The sequence below is a fragment of the Loxodonta africana genome, chromosome 3, assembly GCF_030014295.1.
Source record: "Loxodonta africana isolate mLoxAfr1 chromosome 3, mLoxAfr1.hap2, whole genome shotgun sequence".
Lineage (NCBI taxonomy): Eukaryota > Metazoa > Chordata > Mammalia > Proboscidea > Elephantidae > Loxodonta > Loxodonta africana.
The window spans coordinates 86,134,078-86,153,166 of NC_087344.1; the positions used below are offsets into that span (position 1 = coordinate 86,134,078).

A 19,089-nucleotide genomic window follows, 5' to 3' on the forward strand; every position below is an offset into this window, starting at 1 on the left:
TGGCTCCTTCCATTTCTTTCATTCATTCATTCATTTATGCATGTACCCATGCATGCATGGGTAAATATACAAGCACTCACTGAGGGCCTATCCAGCCCCAGGATTTGGCTGGAGAGGTGAAGTAATTTAACCAAGATTACACAGCTTTTTGAAGAGGTAAGGGGCAAAAGGCAGTAATGGAACTGGGAATCCCAAGGCCAGCTTTATTTTCACCAATTCATCAAGTAGGAAGCCTAGTTGACTGTGCCCATCAAGAAAATCACTTCCTTTATTGTACTTCTATAGTACCTTGTAGAAAAATCTTTACTTAGCTTATTTAAAACCCAGGCATCTCTCCAGAACTTCGGGCTCATAGACCTATCTGTATATTAAACTCCTACGTTTGGGTGTCATACAAACCCCTTACACTCAACACATACCAAATAGAGTTTAAAATATCCCCTTCCAAACCCATACTTCTATAATTTATATATAAGTGATTAAGCCTATCATCCACCATGTTGTTCCAGTTAAGAACCCAGGCATCTTCCTTGACTCTTCTCTACCTCACACCTGATAAATCACCATGGATACTCAAATCCACTCATTAGATTCTGGAGCGTGTTCTTAAAATGGAACTGGATTAAAGTCTTGGTTTTAGCTGAGGATCCAAAACCATGTTGTTGTTAGGTACCATTGAGTCGGTTCCGACTCATAGCAACCCTATGCTCCACAACAGAAGGAAACAGTGCCTGGTCCTGAGCCATCCCTACAATCGTTGTTATGCTTGAGCTCATTGTTGCAGCCACTGTGTCAATCCACCTCATTGAGGGTCTTCCTCTCTTCCACTGACTCTGTGCTCTGCCAAGCATGATGTCCTTCTCCAAGGACTGATCCCTCCTGACAACATGTCCAAAGTATTTAAGATGCAGTCTTGCCACCCTTGCTTCTAAGGAGCATTGTGGTTGTACTTCTAAGATAGATTTGTTCATCGTTTTGGCAGTCCATGGTATATTCGCCAACACCACAATTCAAAGGCATCAATTCTTCTTCGGTCTTCCTTATTCACTGTCCATAGATACCACATTTCAAAGTGAGATATGAAACCACTAGGCAGGACTTGCAAAAGAAGGATCCACAAAACCAATTTTTCTTCCTTTATTTATTATCTTTCTTCAGACCAAAAATGCCGCTTGAGGAATGCAGTAACCTTAACTGGGTGTAAACTGCCAGACCACCAGGTAGTGAGGAAGAGACCATAAACAACCAGCCTGAGCAGATAGATGCATCCACCCAAATCAAGGGATCTTCAGCATAGGAAGAGGGTATAACTGAAGAAACTTACAAGGGACAGCCTATTAACCGATTTGATGGGTGAGAAATGATATAGAAGATTAGTTTACATTTGAATTTCTCTTATTATTATTATTATCTTTAATTATATAGTTGAGCATGTTTTATATATTTAAGAACTTTGCATTTTCTTTTCTATAAATTCATATCCTTTGCCCATTAAAAAAAAATGGGTTGTTAGTCTTTAGTTTTTGATTTGTAGAAACTTTTTATATATTATATAAATTAGTCTTTATGTACAGTATAAAAATTATTTCAACTCAGTTTGTCATTTATATTTTGGCTTTAATTCCATGCAGAAATGCTTTTTCCATGCAGGAATTTGTAAATATATGGTTAGATTTATCAATCTTTCATTTTATGGCTTCTTCATCTAATACTTACATTCTTTGTCCTGTTGCTTTTATTGTTTCATTTTTAACATTTAAATATTGTGTCTCTATTTCAGTTTGTCTGGATGTAGGTTTTGAGGTAAGGATTAAGTTTTTATTTATAGATAACAGCTAATTGTCCCAGCACCACTAATTGAATTATTCAGCTTTTTCCCACTGATTTGAAGTCATATTTATCATATAAATTTTTTGTATGTATTTGAGTTGTTTTTGAACCTTCTATTCTGTTCCAATCATTTATATATCTGTGTGTCAATACCACACAGTTTTAATTATTTCAAGTTTACAGTAAATGTCCTGAACTGAATTGTGTCCCCCCAAAATATCCATCAACTTGGTTAGGCCATGATTCCCAGTATTGCATCATTGTCTTTCATTTTGTGATTGTAATTTTATGTTAAAGAGGATGAATGGGATTGTAACACCCTTACTAAGGTCACATCTCTTATGCAATGTAAAGGGAGTTTCCCTGGGGTGAGGCCTGCACCACCTTTTATCTTACAAGAGATAAAAGGAAAGGGGAACAAGCAGAAAGGGGTGGCCTCATATCACCAAGAAAGAAGCACTGGCAGCACAGCGTATCCTTTGGACCTGGGGTTCCTTCACGGAGAAGCTCCTAGCCCAGGGGAAGATTGATGAGAAGACCCTTCCTCCAGAGCCGACAGAGAAAGAAAGCCTCCCCCTGGAGCTGATGCCCTGAATTTGGACTTCTAGCCTACTAGACTGTGGGAGAATAAACTTCTGTTTGTTAAAGCCATCCACTTGTGGTATTTCTGTTACAGCAGCACCAGAACACCAAGACAGAATTTGGTACTGACAGAGGACAGAGTGGGGTGTTGCTCTAACAGATACCTAAAATGTGGAAGAAGTTTTGAAACTGAATGGATAGAGGAGATGGTGCAGATGGTGAGAAGCAGTAGCAGAGAACTGGCAGCAACAGAACCAGGAGACCAGCACCAGACAGCACTGGAGCCAACCTATGAAGCAAGACAGCTGAGTGCCTGTGCACAGGAGGCTTCCTGGCAGAGTGGAGTACCTCTAGGCACTTATCAGTGGAGTTAGGATTGCCAACCCATGGAGCAAGAGAATTGAGTGCCTTTCGGCCAACGTTTACTGGCAGAGTGGGGTGCCTGCAGGCAACTATTGGTGGAGCTACGGAGCTTTGGAACACTTGCCCCAGCAGGGCAGACACTGTCAGAGAGGCCCAAGGCTGCTAGAGGCCAAGAAACCAGGAAGCAGAAGCTGAAGAGAAAAGAAACCAGGAAGCAGAAGTTGAAGAGACAAGGAAAACAGGGAGCCAAGCTGCCTCAGTGTCAAAGGGTATGGCCACGACCTCTGGGGCTTCAAACGGTGTAGCCTTGGCCTCTGGTGTTTCTAAGGGTGGAGTCGCCACTCAGACTAGGAGAATGGTATGCCTGAAGCTGAGGGAGAAAAGTTGCTGTCCCAGTGGACCCACCTGCTGCTTCCAGCCCAGCCCCAACCACTTTCTGATGCTTTGGACACAGGACGCTCTCTCTGGCCTTTGGGCTTTCTCCTGTACTTCTCCCTCTGCTGGAAAGGCTGCTCCAACTCTTCCTGCCTATGTCCTATTCATCCTTGAGGACTGAGCTCTAGCTTTTCTTCCTTCAGGAAGTCTTTCTTCCCAATTCCTCCCCTGCCAACCCCGGGCTGGGTTAGATGATTCCTGTGTGCTTCTGCAGCCATCAGAATTCCCCTCTGCTGGAGCATTAATCCCTCTGAGAAGCTGATGCCTCTTTACATTTATTTCGTCCTCTAAACTGTTTCTTTATTGAAGGCAGGTGCCACGCCTTACTCATATGTCTGTTTCTAGTGTCTAATGAGTATTTATTAGATGGATGAGTAAATAAATTATATCTTCAATGTCTGATATATGCTTTAGAGGGCCCAGCACAAAGCATTTAGTAGGTTCTGAATCAAGACCAACTCAATTAACTAAATTCTAAATCTCTGCATCTTCTCTTGCCCACACCAGTCACGTCCTTCTACTACATTTTCTGATTTTAAGGTGTCCACAACTACAGGCCTGCGTGGAAACCAATCTGGCCAGGACCCAGTCACTGTTCCCAATGTTTTTCTTATACGTTATATGAAAGATCTATTTCCTTTTGGCTTGTAACCAGGCCGTAAACAAAGGTCAAAGAAGCTCTAGGTTACTTTATGATTCCAGTTTAACTTCTCTTGTTCTTTTTTTTTTTTAAAATCATTTGAACAGAGCATATTTATTACTTGGCAGCCCAGGAAAATGTAAATTGGGTTTGCTGAAGAACGATCTAAAATTCTCAGGAATTTATCAGTTTACAACAACGAAAACAACTACAGGAAGGAAAGACAAGGGAATAATATTTAATGGCACTGAGTATGTGCCCTGAGATTTATCTGCATTCTTCCGTGTAATCCTCACAGCAGCTCTGTGAAGTAGATGATAATTATCCTTACTTTACAGGTTCAGAGTGGTTAAATAGCTTGCTCAGGGCCCTCAGCAACTCACACCTAGGACTCTCACACCAGAGCTGTCTTCTTGCCGTGACATAGAGCAGGAAGAGCCCCAAAGACCACTAGTCAGGGCAGAAGGCCCTGAGGATGTTCTGTTATAGAATCTGGTGAAAACTATGGGCCTTTGCAAAGAAAATGAACCTCTGCATCTTTACTTACAGTTTTGCACAAATTTTAGACGTTTTTTGGGTTCCTTTTGAAGCTTGTCAGTGGACCCCTCAATTAAGAACCCTAAACTGAAAGCTGTCCAGGACACTTTTGCACTAATTTTCCCTAGTAGATTGGAAACTCATATGTTTATGGAATCACTGACTCTTAAGATTCACCAAATAGCAGGATTATGGGTTCTTGATGTCATAAATTTATCTAAGTGTGGAGTTATATCACTTTAGATTTTCGAACTTGAAAGATCTTAGTATGTCAGAACTGAAAGGGACCAGAGTAGTGATAGAGTCCACATATAATTTCATTCCACAACTCAGACAGGCAGGAATTATTAGATATTGAGGCTAAGAGATGGGACAAGGCTTGCTGAGGCCACCCAGTAGTAGTGGTAGAGTCAGGATCTGAACCCCAGTTGCTGGCTTCAAAGCCTGATCATCTGGCTAAAGGCTCAACCAAAGAAGGAGAGCCATGGAGCTTGTATGAGGCTGAGAGAAGTGGGAACAGAAGGGTTATTTGTTGAGTACCTACTAGGTGGCAGGCAGTTCCGGGGGATTACAGATACATCGCATCATTTCATCCTCCCAATAACCCACAAAGTGCTTATTATTTTTATTTTACAAATTGAAGAGATAGGTTCAGAGTAGTGAGGTGACATGAGGACTTGTGGCACAGTGGTTAAAGCACTCATCTACTAACTGAAAGTTTAGAGGTTTGAACCCACCAGTTGCACCATGGGAGAAAGATGTGGCAATCTGGTTCTGTAAAGATTACAGCCTTGGAGACCCCATGGAGCAGTTCTAATCTGTCTTATAGAGAAACTATGAGTCAGAATCAACTCAACAGCAATGGGTTTGGGTTTTTTTAGTGTGGTGACCAGCCCAAGGTCACACAGCTAGGTATGCTTCAGTGACTGTGCCCACTGCCATATTTCCCTGATATAGTGGAGAAGGGAAATCAGAGAGGAAAATTCTAGCAGTATTTAGCTAGTGCCTTTCCAGGAAAAAAAATCAAGCTGACAGACACATGTGTGGAGAAGTGGACCCTACTGTGAGCCGGGGTGAAATATCCTTCAGGATGCCTACTTTTCCCAGCCCTTCCCTGATCTCACACTCACCCAGCATCCTCTAGTTCACTAACCTGGCTGCCACATACCCTGATACTGGGAAGGGGGTACTCTGGATGACAGACATAAGTGACTCATCATGGGAATTGCGCATTCCCCACTGTTAAATGGTGTTCTGATGTCAAAGTCCTTAACTGTGGCAACTCCATCAAGGCCCTTTGCCCCATTAGTCCTACTTAGGCAGCTATTTATTTGTCTTTTGCTCTAATAGCCCTGTCTACTCTCTTTAACATAAATGTAGGTCCTCATTCATACTCATATAAGCCTTTTCAATGTTTTAATCAATTTTCACTTAATATTTCAAGTTTACACTATACACTGACATACATTTGACTGCATCACAACTCAGTGAGATTAAGTATTATTATGTTCTACTGTTACAGATCAGAAAATTGAGGCTGGAGGAAGTTATATAAGTTGTCCAATGCTGCACATCTAGTTAGTGGCTGAGCCAGGATTCAAACCCAGGTACATCTGAATCTAAAATCTGTTCTATTTGCATAATACCATGCTTTTTCATGGATATCTCTATTTAATTCCCATAACAAGGGTTAGAAAAGTATGAAGGTCCTTGGTCCCTTTTTAAAGGTTAGGAAGCTCACCTCACAGAGGTTAGAGGACTTGCTAAAGGGTGCTCTCTGGGATGAGGTCGGTGCTGTCATCAGAATCCAGATCTCCTGACTCCCAGTCCAGAGGACACTTTCTCCCAGACCATATTACTATTCCCATCAGACCATGTAATTTCTTTCTCTGATGGGGACATGGAGCCAGAAGCCAACAAAGATCACAATCTGTTTGCCTAACATCTCCCACGTATAGTCCATTCACCCTTAACTCCTTCAAATCACTAGCTCCTGTTCTCCAATGCCACTCCCATCCAATTAATTACCAGCTCTTCTCAATACCAAATTCTTAATATTCCACCAGGGTCTCTGGGTAGCACAGATGGTTAAGGTGCTCAGCTGCTAACCAAAAGTGAAGGTTTGCGTCCACTCTATGGCACCTTGGAAAAAAAGGCCCAGTGATCTACTTCAGAAAATTTACCCATTGAAAATCCTATGGAGCACAGCTCTACTGACACGCTTGGGTCACCATGAGTCAGAATCAACTCATTGGCAACTGGTTAATATTCTACCACCGCCATCAGTCTAGGCCTGAGTCATCTCCCACCTGGATTGTCATAACCGAAATATATCCTCGCCTTTAGTTTTAGTCTATTCCAATCTCGTCTTGCCACTGCAGCCAGAGTAGCTTTCCACCCCTATTAAAAACCCTTCAATGGTTCTTCGTGGAATTTACAGCCAAGTTCGAATTCCTTACAGCCCACCATTTCAGTCTTACTCCTGCATCCAAAGTCCTTCTGCCTTATTGGGCCACTTACAGCTCCAGTTTCCTCCCTCCCCTCTGTTTCTGCAATGTCCTCCCACCAACAACCCGTCCAGCCAAATATGGTTAATTTTTACTCAGTCTTAAAAACTCAGCCTGGATGTCATTTCTGCTGGGAAGCCCTCTCTGACATCCTAAGACTGGGTTCAAATTTCCGTGAAAAAAAACATTTTTGTCTTCAGTATGTTTGCTGCTATATGCCCAGTGCCTAGGACTTTACATGGCCTAGAACTTTACATGGTAGGCTCTCAATATATTTTTGTTAAATGAAAATTTCCCATAGCTTTCTGTAATTCTACCACCACAGAATGTGTAATAGGTATTATGATTACCTCTTTCCGTTTCTGCCTCACCAAGTACACTGAAAGTTCTGTGAGTCAGGAACTGTGACTTCTTGTTTCGTATTTTATCCCTGGTGCCTTGTATGATTCCTGGTCCATACTAAGTGGTCTGTTTACTTTTATTGAATGAGGGTGGGTGTTGATGGGAAGAAACTATGGGCCTGGGCTAAAGGACAGATAGTCTACTAAGAAACGCATTTACTTCCAGCACAAAAGCATGTCAGAGCTACTGAGAAAGGATAGGGCAACCCGCCAAAATTGACATTAGAAAACAACCACAAGCTAAGTGCAGGCCTCTTCTGGAGGGACCCATGTCTCATCATGGATAAGGGTTGCAGAATCCCCTTTGGCGAACATGCTCAAACTCCTTTTCTTCCTAGTAAGTCCCTCTACCTCCTCTGCCACAATTTTATGGAGGTGAAAAGTAGTCATAGCGTGGAATGAGATGTAAGCATGTATCGCTGGAGCTAGGGGCTCCTGGAGAAGTCATGGGCCACACATCATCCAGTGGGAGGGACAGGATGTCACGTAAGAGATTGCCAGGACTTTGGAAACCGAGGATCCTCTGTCTCAGAGCAGAGCCTGCTCCTTGGCCTTGCTGAGCCAAGTGGTTATGAAAGCGGATTTCAGAGCTAACTGTCTTGGTCTCTGGTGACTGTAGAGAGGGGGCTCTCCATTCTTATCATGATCTGTCCAGGGCTCTACAGGGCCTGGAACACTTCTCTAATACCTGGCCCAGCTCCCTTCCTGATAGAGCCCTCACCTGCCTCCTGTATCCCCAGCAAGGAACTGAACTACCTGGAGCCACCATACCAGGCCATGATGGGCTGGGTGGACCTGGCATAAGTCATGCCCTCACCAGAGGATGTTTTCCTGCACCGAATGATGGGGACTCCTTACACACTCACCAAGCATTGAAGAAGGGCTAAAAAGAGCACCTCCATTTCTGGGGAGAGAGAATTTGCATATATAGGGAGTTAATTTCATCCTTCTTCTTTCTCCTCCCTTAATGATAATTCCTTCTCTGAGAAAACCAAGTATTAGGAAAGGAGAAATGGGTCAATCCAAAAACAAAAGGATGAAGGAAGGCAGAATCTGTCACAACCCAGAACAATTTCTATACAGTAGATGGGACCTGGAATCCTAATCTCATGACCTTGAAATTAGAATTACCAAATAATCCCTGAAAACTCAAGCAAGCAAGAAAGTTACGCTGAATTTCATCATGACAAGCTTGGGAGTTTTCAGAGAAATTTGGTGAAGAAACTAAGAGAAAAAGCAACTTGGCAAAGAAAATACAAAGGCAGAGAGAACAATGCACAGAGGATGAGAGGAGAAAGACAAGAGAGAAGAAAGGAGGCAAAGAGGAGAGATGAAGAGAAAAGGAGGATGGGAAGAAGAGAGGAGAGAAGGGAAGTAAGAAGTACGGATAGAAAGAGACAGGACAGGTGAGGAGGGAGAGATGGAAGGGAGAGGAGAGAGAGTGAGGGGGAGAAGAAACAAGGAAAACGAAGAATAACGAAGAGAGAAAAGAAGATGAAAGAGTGAGCACACAGGAAGACAGAAGAAAAGAGAAAACAGTTTTATATTTACAGGGCTAGAAGGAACAGTCAAGATCATCAAGCTCTTCCCCAGCAACCCTGGGGCTGGTCAGCTAGCCTGTGTACTTACATACATACCTTAGATGGCAGAATACACCCTCCCTCACGAGAGAGGGGAAACCATGGTGGCATAAAGGTTAAGTGCTATGGCTGCTAACCAAAAGGTCAGCAGTTTGAATCCACCAGGCACTCCTTAGAAACTCTATGGGGCAGTTCTACTCTGTCCTATAAAGTCACAATGAGTCGGAATCCACTCGACAGCAATGGTTTTTTTGTTTTCATGAGAGAGGGGAGGGGAGGGAAAGATGAGAGCAGCATAAGTTATAGTTTGGCTTTGGGTCCAGGATGCCTGAGAAGACTGGGGACCTAGAGCAGAGGCAATTGTGTGTATATGGGGTTGTGGGGTGGAGGTCAGTACAAAGGGCAGGAGCAAGCAGGACAGTCCAAAGATCGCACCACCTCCATCCTCAACCCAAAGTCCCACCCCTTACCTGAGCTGAGGACCTAATTTTTGACCTGTCATGAAATTCTGTCAGACCTGGCAGCTGGATGGGGGCTGGCCCAGGGTTTAGTGGGGATCTGTCAAGGATACAGGCTTCCTCAGTGTAAGGCACAGCAGCCGTGGTGCCCCCAATGATGTAGCTGTAGAAGGAGACCTCAAGGGTGTAGCAGTAGGAAGTGTGGTCCAGGAGTCCACCGAGGAAGCGACGGCCTGTTCCCGCTTTCACGGCATCCCGGTTAAAGGATGTGCTGGACTGTAAAAGACAGAGTAGAAGGGGAGAATTAGAGCAGGGCACCTGCTGGCCATTGATTCTTCAGCAAATCTTACAACATCTCTGGGTCCCAGGTTCCTCATCTGAGGGGTGGGACATTAATCCCATTTTTACTGGATTATTACAGGAACTGATTAAAGAAACATAATTCAATGAAAGCATCAGCAGAGTCCTTCGTGCACAGTAACTACCATTCAACAAATGTTTAAAGAGAGTTGATTTGGAATGGGGACAGGTGGAGCAGAAGCAGTGGATGGGGAAAAAGAAGCAACTATGTTATGATAATCAGAACTAAAATTTGTGCAGTGCTATGTTATAATACTCTTTCCCATGTAGTATTTCATTTAGGATTCAAAATAACTTCTTGAAGTGGGTGTTATAATTGTGCTTCTCTATAGATGAATGTTGTGGATTACATTGTGTCCCCCCAAAACAGGTGCTGTAAATCCTAACCTCTATGCATGTGGTAATAATCCCATTCAGAAATGGGTCATCTTTGTTACGTTAATGAGACAGGATTAGTCTAGGTAAATCAACTTCTTTTGAGATATAAAAGAGATTAAACAAGCAATTGAGAGAAACAAAGATGGCAGAAGAGAGGTGCCAAGCTATATGAAGACTGCCCAGGAGCTGAAGGTCAGAAGAGACAAGGACCTTCCTCCAGAGCCAACAGAGAGAGAAAGCCTTCCCCTAGATTCAGTGCTCTGAATTTGAACTTCTGGCCTCCTAAACTGTGAGAAGATAAATTTCTGTTTGTTAAAGCCATCCACTTGTGGTATTTCTGTTATAGCAGCACTAGATGACTAAGGCAATGAAGAAACTGAAGCTCATGGAGATGGAGTATCTTGCAGCTAGTAAGTGAAACAGCATAGGTTTGAATCCAGGACCAACTGATCCCAGACACTCAATGCTCCATCACCATAATTTTCTTCCATTAGGGATGACTGAACTCATGCCTATTTCTTCACCAGGGTGTCAGTAACACCCATCACAGTGGATAGAGAGAGGGCAGAGAGACAGCTAGCAAGTCAGAGTCTCAAGTACTCTAGAGTTTCAAAATATGTTCTAGCACCTACCGATTATGTGATATTAAGCAAATTGCCTTATTTGTCTCGGCCTCTGTTTCCTCATCTGTAAAGTGTTGATAATAACATCTCTTTCACAGAGTTGTGAGGGTCACTTCACTTGAGGTTAAAGGGGCGTTCCATGCTAGCCAATGGAAATTTAAGTAATAAACAGACTGTGGGTTTCATAAAACAATGTGTCTTATTCAGCAGGAGATAAAACAAGAAGTGAAAGAAGAAGGAGAGAAAGAAAGAAAACAGCAAAAGAAGACAAACATATAGAGACGATGAAACAGATATATATGTATATGTATATGTATATGTATATGTATATGTATATGTATATGTATATGTATATGTATATGTATATGTATATGTATATGTATATGTATATGTATATGTATATGTATATGTATATGTATATGTATATGTATATGTATATGTATATGTATATGTATATGTATATGTATATGTATATGTATATGTATATGTATATGTATATGTATATGTATCTTATAAAGGAAATGATCAGAAAATCACAGAATATTACATCTAAATGGATCTTTAAAGTCCTTGTAGTGAAATCCAACTCTCTCTTTTATAACATGGGCACTGAGGACCAGAGAAGAAGGGGGTCAGAGATCAGACTAGGATGGATGGCCATGACTCCAGTCCCAAGCGTGTAAGAAAGTGGCAAAGCAGGAATAACATCAAGCAAGCCCAGAAATAAAGTTGCGGGACTGTGCCATTTTTTTAGACCCTGGGGACCTCCTCACCACTGTCAGAGTCTCTGGGGCCTATGACCCACTCTTCCAGGGAACTTGGACCCAGACAGCCAGTCTGCTGTGAAATTGCAATGGTTTCACAAAGACATGGCTGCACAACCTGCAGAGATTCCTAAAGAGACAAACATGGCTGTTTTTATCCTAGTGAAGCTCCAAATGGTGAAGCTGCCTGCTTTAATTCTGCCACCAAATGCTGGGTGACCTTGCACCAGACACTCGTTTTCTCTGCACCATAGGTGCCTCTTGGGCATAATGAGGAGGCTGGGTTACGTGATTTCCCAGTCCCCTTCCTGGACTGGCATTCAAAGATTCCAGGATTTGAAGCAGATCTTATCACATGGAGAAATTCATCATCTCCACTAATGTCCAGGCCTGAAGCAATGGGCAGGTAGTATTCAGCTCATCAGCTTCAGAAATTGCTATGACCTTTGTGGGCCTCTTCCACTTTGGCCACACGGAAATAAGAGGCCCCAGAGATCTGGTATTGAAACAAAGGAAAATGTACAAAAACTCTCTCCCATGTCCCCATACTACATGCCAATTCCCTCCTTATCTTCTCTCCTTGCTCTTTCCAATATTATTTTTTGCTACCAATTATTCTAACCCCCACCCTACAGTCTCCAATCTTCCTTAACATGTGTCTAGGGTTTGTTGAGCTCTTTACTGCTTGCAAAGTACTCTTATAACTATTGTTGCATTTGTCCTCTCAGGAAGCTATGATGTAGGCAGGGCAAAAAATTATCACCCACAAATTACTGACAAAGAAATTCAGGCTGAGAAAGAGTCATGGAGGAAGAAAATGGTGGGCGTAGGACCTCCTTCAGCAGACATGCTAAGCTCATACCAAACGAAATGAGCTAGGTTCAGCCCCTGGGGCAGGGGCTGGCATGTGGGAGGTGCTCAGTGAGTTTCTTTTCTTTGTTAATACTGGAGTCAGATCAACCAAACAAATGCCAGCTCATAAGACAGGTCAGACAGAACAAATGTTACCTTTTCAAAGATTCTCTCTCCCTGACTAGTGATGAGCTACTGGAGGGCATGGACATAGCTTGTTTATCTCTGTCACCCACACAAGACCTGGCCCAGAACAGGTGTTCTGAACTGAGCGACAAGAAAGAGAGGGAGGCAGTGAGAGGGCAAGCACAGGGGGTGGGTGGAGAAGAGCTGGGGCTGGCAGAGAACTCTTGACTTACGTAGGAGAAGTCCTCAGCATTCTGGCAGAGGAGCTTGGGGAAAACGGCCTGCCTCTGGAACCGTTCCTCGTCCTCAAAGATGTTGCCGTACATGAAGCCATTCATCATGGTGGAGTGGGCGTGGATGTCGATATAAAACTCCAGGCTTGTTTTCTATTGAAAGAAAGGATAACAAATGAGAAGTCCGGGATCACAGAGCTTGTCTTAAAAGAATCAGAAAGTGTACATACACACACACACATTTCCAGAAGTGGGTCCTTTCCAGCTGGTCCTATGTGTCAGCAGATCTAGCAGCCATTTGCAATGTGAATAAAGCGGTTTAGCCTGGTGAAGATCAGTTTAGCACCATCTTCCCCCAGTGTCTGAAAGCACCACCGTTAGCATTCTTTTTCAGAGGTCTTTGGGAAATGTGAGATATTTGGGGAGTTAAGTCGTAATCTTACTTACCCAGAACAGTTAATGCTTTCAGGACTAAAGGAAAATTAGCAGAATTTTCCTTCTCCGATTAATGAGAAATCCCCTCCAGGCAACATAATTGTATTTACGTTCGGCCTACATACATGGTTTTGCCCCAGCTCTGCCATTTCTAGCTGGGGGCCCTAGAATAAATCACATCTCCACTTTAAGCCTCAGCTTCCTGACCTAAAAAATAGGTGTTGTAATTTCTACGTCAGAGTTATAGTGAGGATCAAGCTACAGCTATAGTAATTACTGTCATTTGCAGTATATCTCATGCATGCCAGACATCATTTTGGGAGCATTACATATGACATCTTAGTTAATTCTTTTATTTAACCTCATTCCATGATGCCCCCCCTTCTCCCTGATAATTTATAAATAGTTCACGGAAGAAAATTTGTAATCCGTAAAGATGATGTCGACTAGTCCTTCTATGTTCTCTACTTATACATGTTCAAGGCACTTTCTAGCTTTATACAGTTTTAATTAGCTCAGTGGGCTCCAGCATAACAATGATTGTGAGGATGGCACAGGACCGGGCAGTGTTTTGTTCTGTTGTACATAGGGTCAACTATGAGTCGGAACTGACTCAACAGTACCTGACAACAATAATTAGCTTTCGCTTCCAACTTTAATTATTTGTTAATGTTTTCACCTATGAGCAACCTAAAGGTAGGGGGACTGTCTGTAAACAGCCCAGTGCCTACACACGAAAGATGCTCAGTGACTATATTCAGAATGACTAAACAAGTGATCCCAGAGGAATATATCCTAGATACTATAACAGACTGGCAAGAATTGGGGATATTTTTAGGCCATTAGGTCTCCAATGTCCCTCAAATCTTATCTTCTCTTCCTATATACAGTAAAACTTGTGAAAGCCAGAATCTGTAAGGCGGAAACCTGTTAGAGGAGGAAAACTCAAATATTTTCCACTAAAAGGAGCGATAGAAAAGTGGTAAGACTGTACCCTGTCAAAGATGGAAAACTTGGGAGACCCAGAAAAACAAGGCAGCCCCACTGAGTTCTGGCTCTCACAGGTTTTCACTGTATCAGCCTAATTTATATCTATTAATCCTTCCTAAAGGTAACAAAGGCCCTAAATGGGAAAGGGACTTGTCCAAACTCATGGCACTAGCAGGGCTAGAGCCAAGGTTTCCTGATCCCAGCACGATTAAATTGTCCTCATCAGCGGCCAACATTAGCAACAGTCAGGCATATCCTGGCCACTTTTCCAAAAAAAAAAAAAAAAAAAAGGCACTAGTTTTTTTTTTTTTTTTTTTCTAGCACATAGTCCTGGGAAAGAAGAAAAGTCTGAGTTTAGAAAGATTCTCCCTCCTTGGGACACTTGCAAACGAAGTTAAAACCAAACGAAAACCATGTTGTTTCTAGAACGTGGGCTCAGTGACTGTCATTTCATTTGCCTCAGAGTTGGAGTGAAAAATTACGTCTTGCTGAGCTCCCAGTGCTCTGGGTAGCATGAGCTGTCTTTGGAGAGATACAAGAAGCACTGCTCTGTGTGATATTAAACTCATCATTCTCAGTTTTGGAGGTGGAATACACAATGATTCAACAGGAGCCCTATAAAAGTCATCTTTGCAATTTTATTTTCTTCAATTGTCTGTCTTTTCCTCTGAGCTTTTGATGAGCTGCAGAGGAAAGGAGGAGGTAGAGAAATGACTTCAGAGATGTATAAGGAAAAACTGCAATTTATATCTCTGGATGTTGGAGCTAGAGAGGGCCTTAGAGGCCAGCTTCTCAGACCTTTCGGAATCAGCCCTGAGTGAAAAGGCTGCTTGCTTAAAGCCAGTCAGCAAGTAGCGAAGAAGCAGGAATTACAGCCTGGCTCTTCTGATAAGCGTTCTGGTGTGGTTTCTACTACCTCATTCTGACACCTGGCAACTAATATAATTTCATTTTTAATAACCAGCAGGTGAATTAGATGGATTTCTTCACATGGTTCAAAAATCAAAGGTATGAAAAAATTTTCACTGAAAATTTTCCCTCCCATCCCTGTCTGGTTTTTATCCCTGTCTCCAGTCACCCAGTTTCACTCCCCAGAGGCAACTAACGTTATCAGGTTCTCACGTACCCTTTCAGAGCAAACTTATGCTATAAAAGTAAATATTCTTTCCCCCAGCCACACACACACGCACACACACAAATGGTAGCACACTACACACACTACTCAGATCTGCTTTTTTCTCTTAATATATCTTGTAGGTGATTCTTTCTCAGTACATAGAGTTACCACATTCTTTTTAATAGCCATATATGAACTATTTAATCAGACCACTACAGATGGACATTCAAGTTGTTTCTAATCTTTTCCTGCTACAAAAATGTCTTAGTAAATGATTTTGTATACACATTATTTCACACATACACAACTATCTGTAGAATAAATTCCTAGAAATGGAATTTCAGGGCCCAAAAAAAAAATAATTTTTATTTTTTTATGTGCATTTCCCATTTTAATAATTATAGACAAAATGGCCTCCTTAGAGGAACCAGTTTACACTCCCAGCAATGGACAGCAGTGCCTCTTTCTCGACTACCTTGACATGATGTAAGAAAACTTTGATATTCACCAATTTGATGGGTGAGAAATGATATAAAAGATTAGTTTTAGTTTGAATTTCTCTTACTATTATTATCTTTTATCATATAATTGAGCATGTTTTATATGTTTGAGAACTTTGCATTTTCTTTTCTACAAATTCATATCCTTTGCCCATTAAAAAAAAATGGGTTGTTAGTCTTGAGTTTTTGATTTGTAGAAACTATATATTAGATAAGTTAGTCTTTATGTGTGATATAAAAATTATTATTTTGACTCAATTTGTCATTTGTATTTTGGCTTTACTTCTACTAGTGCTTTTTTCCATGCAGAAATTTTTAAATATATCGTTAGATTTATCAGTCTTTCCTTTTGTGGCTTTTGGGTCTAATTCTTTCTTTGTTTCTTCTGTTGTTTCATTTTTTACATTTAAATATTGTGTTTGTCTGGATGTAGGTTGTGAGGCAAGGATTAAATTTTATTTTATTTTTATAGATAACAACTAATTGTCCCAACACCATTTATTGAATTATTTGGCTTTTTCCCACTGATTTTAAAAGTCATCTTTAGCATATAAAATTTTTTGTAAGTATTTGAGTTGATTTTTGAACTTTCTATTCTATTCCAACCATTTATATATTCGTGTGTAAATACCACACAGTTTTAACTATTGCAAGTTTATAATAAATGTTGTGGATTGAATTGTGTCCCCCTAAAATATGTGTCAACTTGGTTAGGCCATGATTCCCAGTATTGTGTGGTTGTCTTCCATTTTGGGATTGTAATTTTATGTTAAAGAGGATTAGGGTGGGATTTTAACATCCTTACTAAGGTCACATCCCTGATCCATTGTAAAGGGAGTTTCCCCAGGGAGTGGCCTGTGCCACCTTTTATCTTACAGGAGAGAAAAGGAAAGGGGAGCAAGCAGACAGGGGGGACCTCATACCACTAGGAAAGAAGGACTGGGAGCAGAGCGTGTCCTTTGGACCTGGGGTTCCTGCATGGAGAAGCTCTTAGACCAGGGGAAGATTGATAAGAAGGACCTTTCTCCAGAGCCAACAGAGAGAGAAAGCCTTTCCCTGGAGATGACACCCTGAATTTGGACCTGACACCCTGAATTTGGACTTCTAAGCCAACCAGACTGTGAGAGAATAAATTTCTCTTTGTTAAAGCCATCTACCTTTGATATTCCTATTATAGCAGCACTAGATGACTAAGACAATATATTTTACTATCTGGAGGGATTCTTGTATTTTTATATGATTTTTATAAGCTTGTTTACTTTTCCCCCACCCCTAAAAACTCTTGACAATATTTTCAATATTTGTAATACCACCATATTAAATTGACAGGATAATCTAGGAAGAATTGATTTTTATGACTTTGAGCCTTCCTATCTAAGAATATGCTTATCCTTGTCATTTACTCAAGTTTTATTTTGGGTACAGCAGGAATTTGTGTGTGTGTGTGTTTCCATATAGTCCTTGGACATTTATTGTTCATTCTTAGACAATTTATCTTTTTTATTTGCTGTTGTAAATATGATCTTTTCTTTTATTAAATCCTCTTACTGATGGCTATTTGTATAAAGACTTTTGGTTTCAGCATATTGTTTGTTCTTAGACAACTTCATTAATTCTATTATTATTTGTTATAATTTCTCATTGGATTTTATTGGATGTTCATTTGTTAAAATATTTACCAAGTACCTTATATAGGGTCACTATGAGTAGCAATCTGACTCGATGGCAATGGCTTTTTGTTTGTTTATTTATTACTTGTCATACTGTTCTAGGCACTGGCCAGGGAGTATTCTAGGCACTAGTGATATAACACTGAATGAACAGAATGGATAAGCTCCTTATGTCAAACAAGACAATTAAATACATAAGCTGTCAAGAGGTTTTAATCCCATAGAGACTGATAAAGCACGGTAAAAGAACAGAAAGTAATGGTACTGTAACAACAGAGACCTGAATGCAGTAGGAAAGGGAAACTTGAAGATACCAGGCAGAAGAGTATTCCAGGTAGAAAGAGAAGTAAATGCAAAACTCACATGTTCTTGGCATGTTTGAGGAACAGCAAGGAGGTGAGGATGCCTGGAGAAGGGGGTGAATAAAGGGGACAGTGTTTTCCAGGTATATAATCTTATCATTTGTACATAATAATTTTATCTCCTCCTTTCCAGTGTTTATACTTCTAATTTATTTATCATGTCTAATTGCATTGGCTCAAACCCCATTGCCATCAAGTCTATTCCACTCATAGTGACCCTATGGGACAGAATAGAACTGCCCCATAGGATTTCCAAGGAGCAGCTAATGGATTCAAACTGCCAACCTTTTGGTTAGTAGCTGTCATGGACTGAATTGTGTCCTCCAAAAATATGTGTATCAATTTGGCTAGGCCATGATTCCCAGTATTGTATGATTTTCCACCATTTTGTCATCTGATGTGATTTTCCTATGTGTTATAAATCCTATCTCCATGAAGTTAATGAGATGGGATTAGTGGCAGTTATGTTAATGAGACAGGACTTAATCTACAAGATTAGATTGTATTTTAAGCCAACCTCTTCTGAGATATAAAAGAGAGAAGTGAGCAGAGAGACATGGGGACCTCATACCACCAAGAAACAAGCATTGGGAGCATAGCATGTTCTTTGGACCAGAGGTCACTGTGCTGAGAAGCTCCTTGACCAGGGGAAGACTGATGACAAGGAAATTCCCCCAGAGCTGACAGAGAAAGAAAGCCTTCCCCTGGATCTGGCACACTGAATTTGGATTTCTAGCCTCCTAGGGTGTGAAAGAATAAATTTCTCTTTGTTAAAGCCATCTACTTGTGATATTTCTGTTATAGCAGCACTAGATAACTAAGACAGAGTAGCCAAGCTCTTAACCACTGTGCCACCAGGGCTAGTACTCCCAAAACAATGTGAAAGGATTAGTTAATTTCTAGGATCCTTTCCCACCATGAGAGTCTAAGGATGGGAAATAGAGTAGATAAAGGTCGAGGAGATTTAGCTGAATGGGGTCTGAGTTTGAGGCCTTTCTTTTTCTTCTTCATTACACACATTCAGCACTTTGCTGCAAATGCCAAAAACAAATACTAATACCAACAATATCCTGATCATGCTTTGTGCCTAAATTGTTTTTACGAGCTTGTGTTGGCCCATTTAGAACAAAGTACAAAAAAGCCCTGGACAAGAGGAGGGTTTCTAGTTCTGGTTTAATGTTAACATAATATGTGACCCAGGGCAAATAGCATGTTTTTGCTAGGTCTCAATTTCCTCATCTGTAGAAGTGGTAGTTGGGTAAGATAGAGGAGATATGCCTTCTGTAATGTTTTCTTGATTTCTCCTCACTGTCATTTAAAATAAATCCCTGATTCTCTATGGTTTT

At 41.2% G+C, this 19,089-nt stretch overlaps 1 protein-coding gene across 2 annotated transcripts in view; it reads right to left on the minus strand.

Annotated features, from left to right (window-relative positions):
- AGBL4 (AGBL carboxypeptidase 4) overlaps positions 1-19,089 on the minus strand; it is a 1,457,453-nt gene that overhangs the window by 46,579 nt on the left and 1,391,785 nt on the right. For both annotated transcript variants that reach the window (XM_023549621.2, XM_010591301.3), the window contains exons 9-10: positions 12,670-12,822; positions 9,447-9,609 (exon numbers count right to left, since the gene is read on the minus strand). In XM_023549621.2, coding sequence (XP_023405389.1) covers positions 9,447-9,609; positions 12,670-12,822 — 316 coding nt within the window. The remainder of the gene's footprint in view (positions 1-9,446; positions 9,610-12,669; positions 12,823-19,089) is intronic.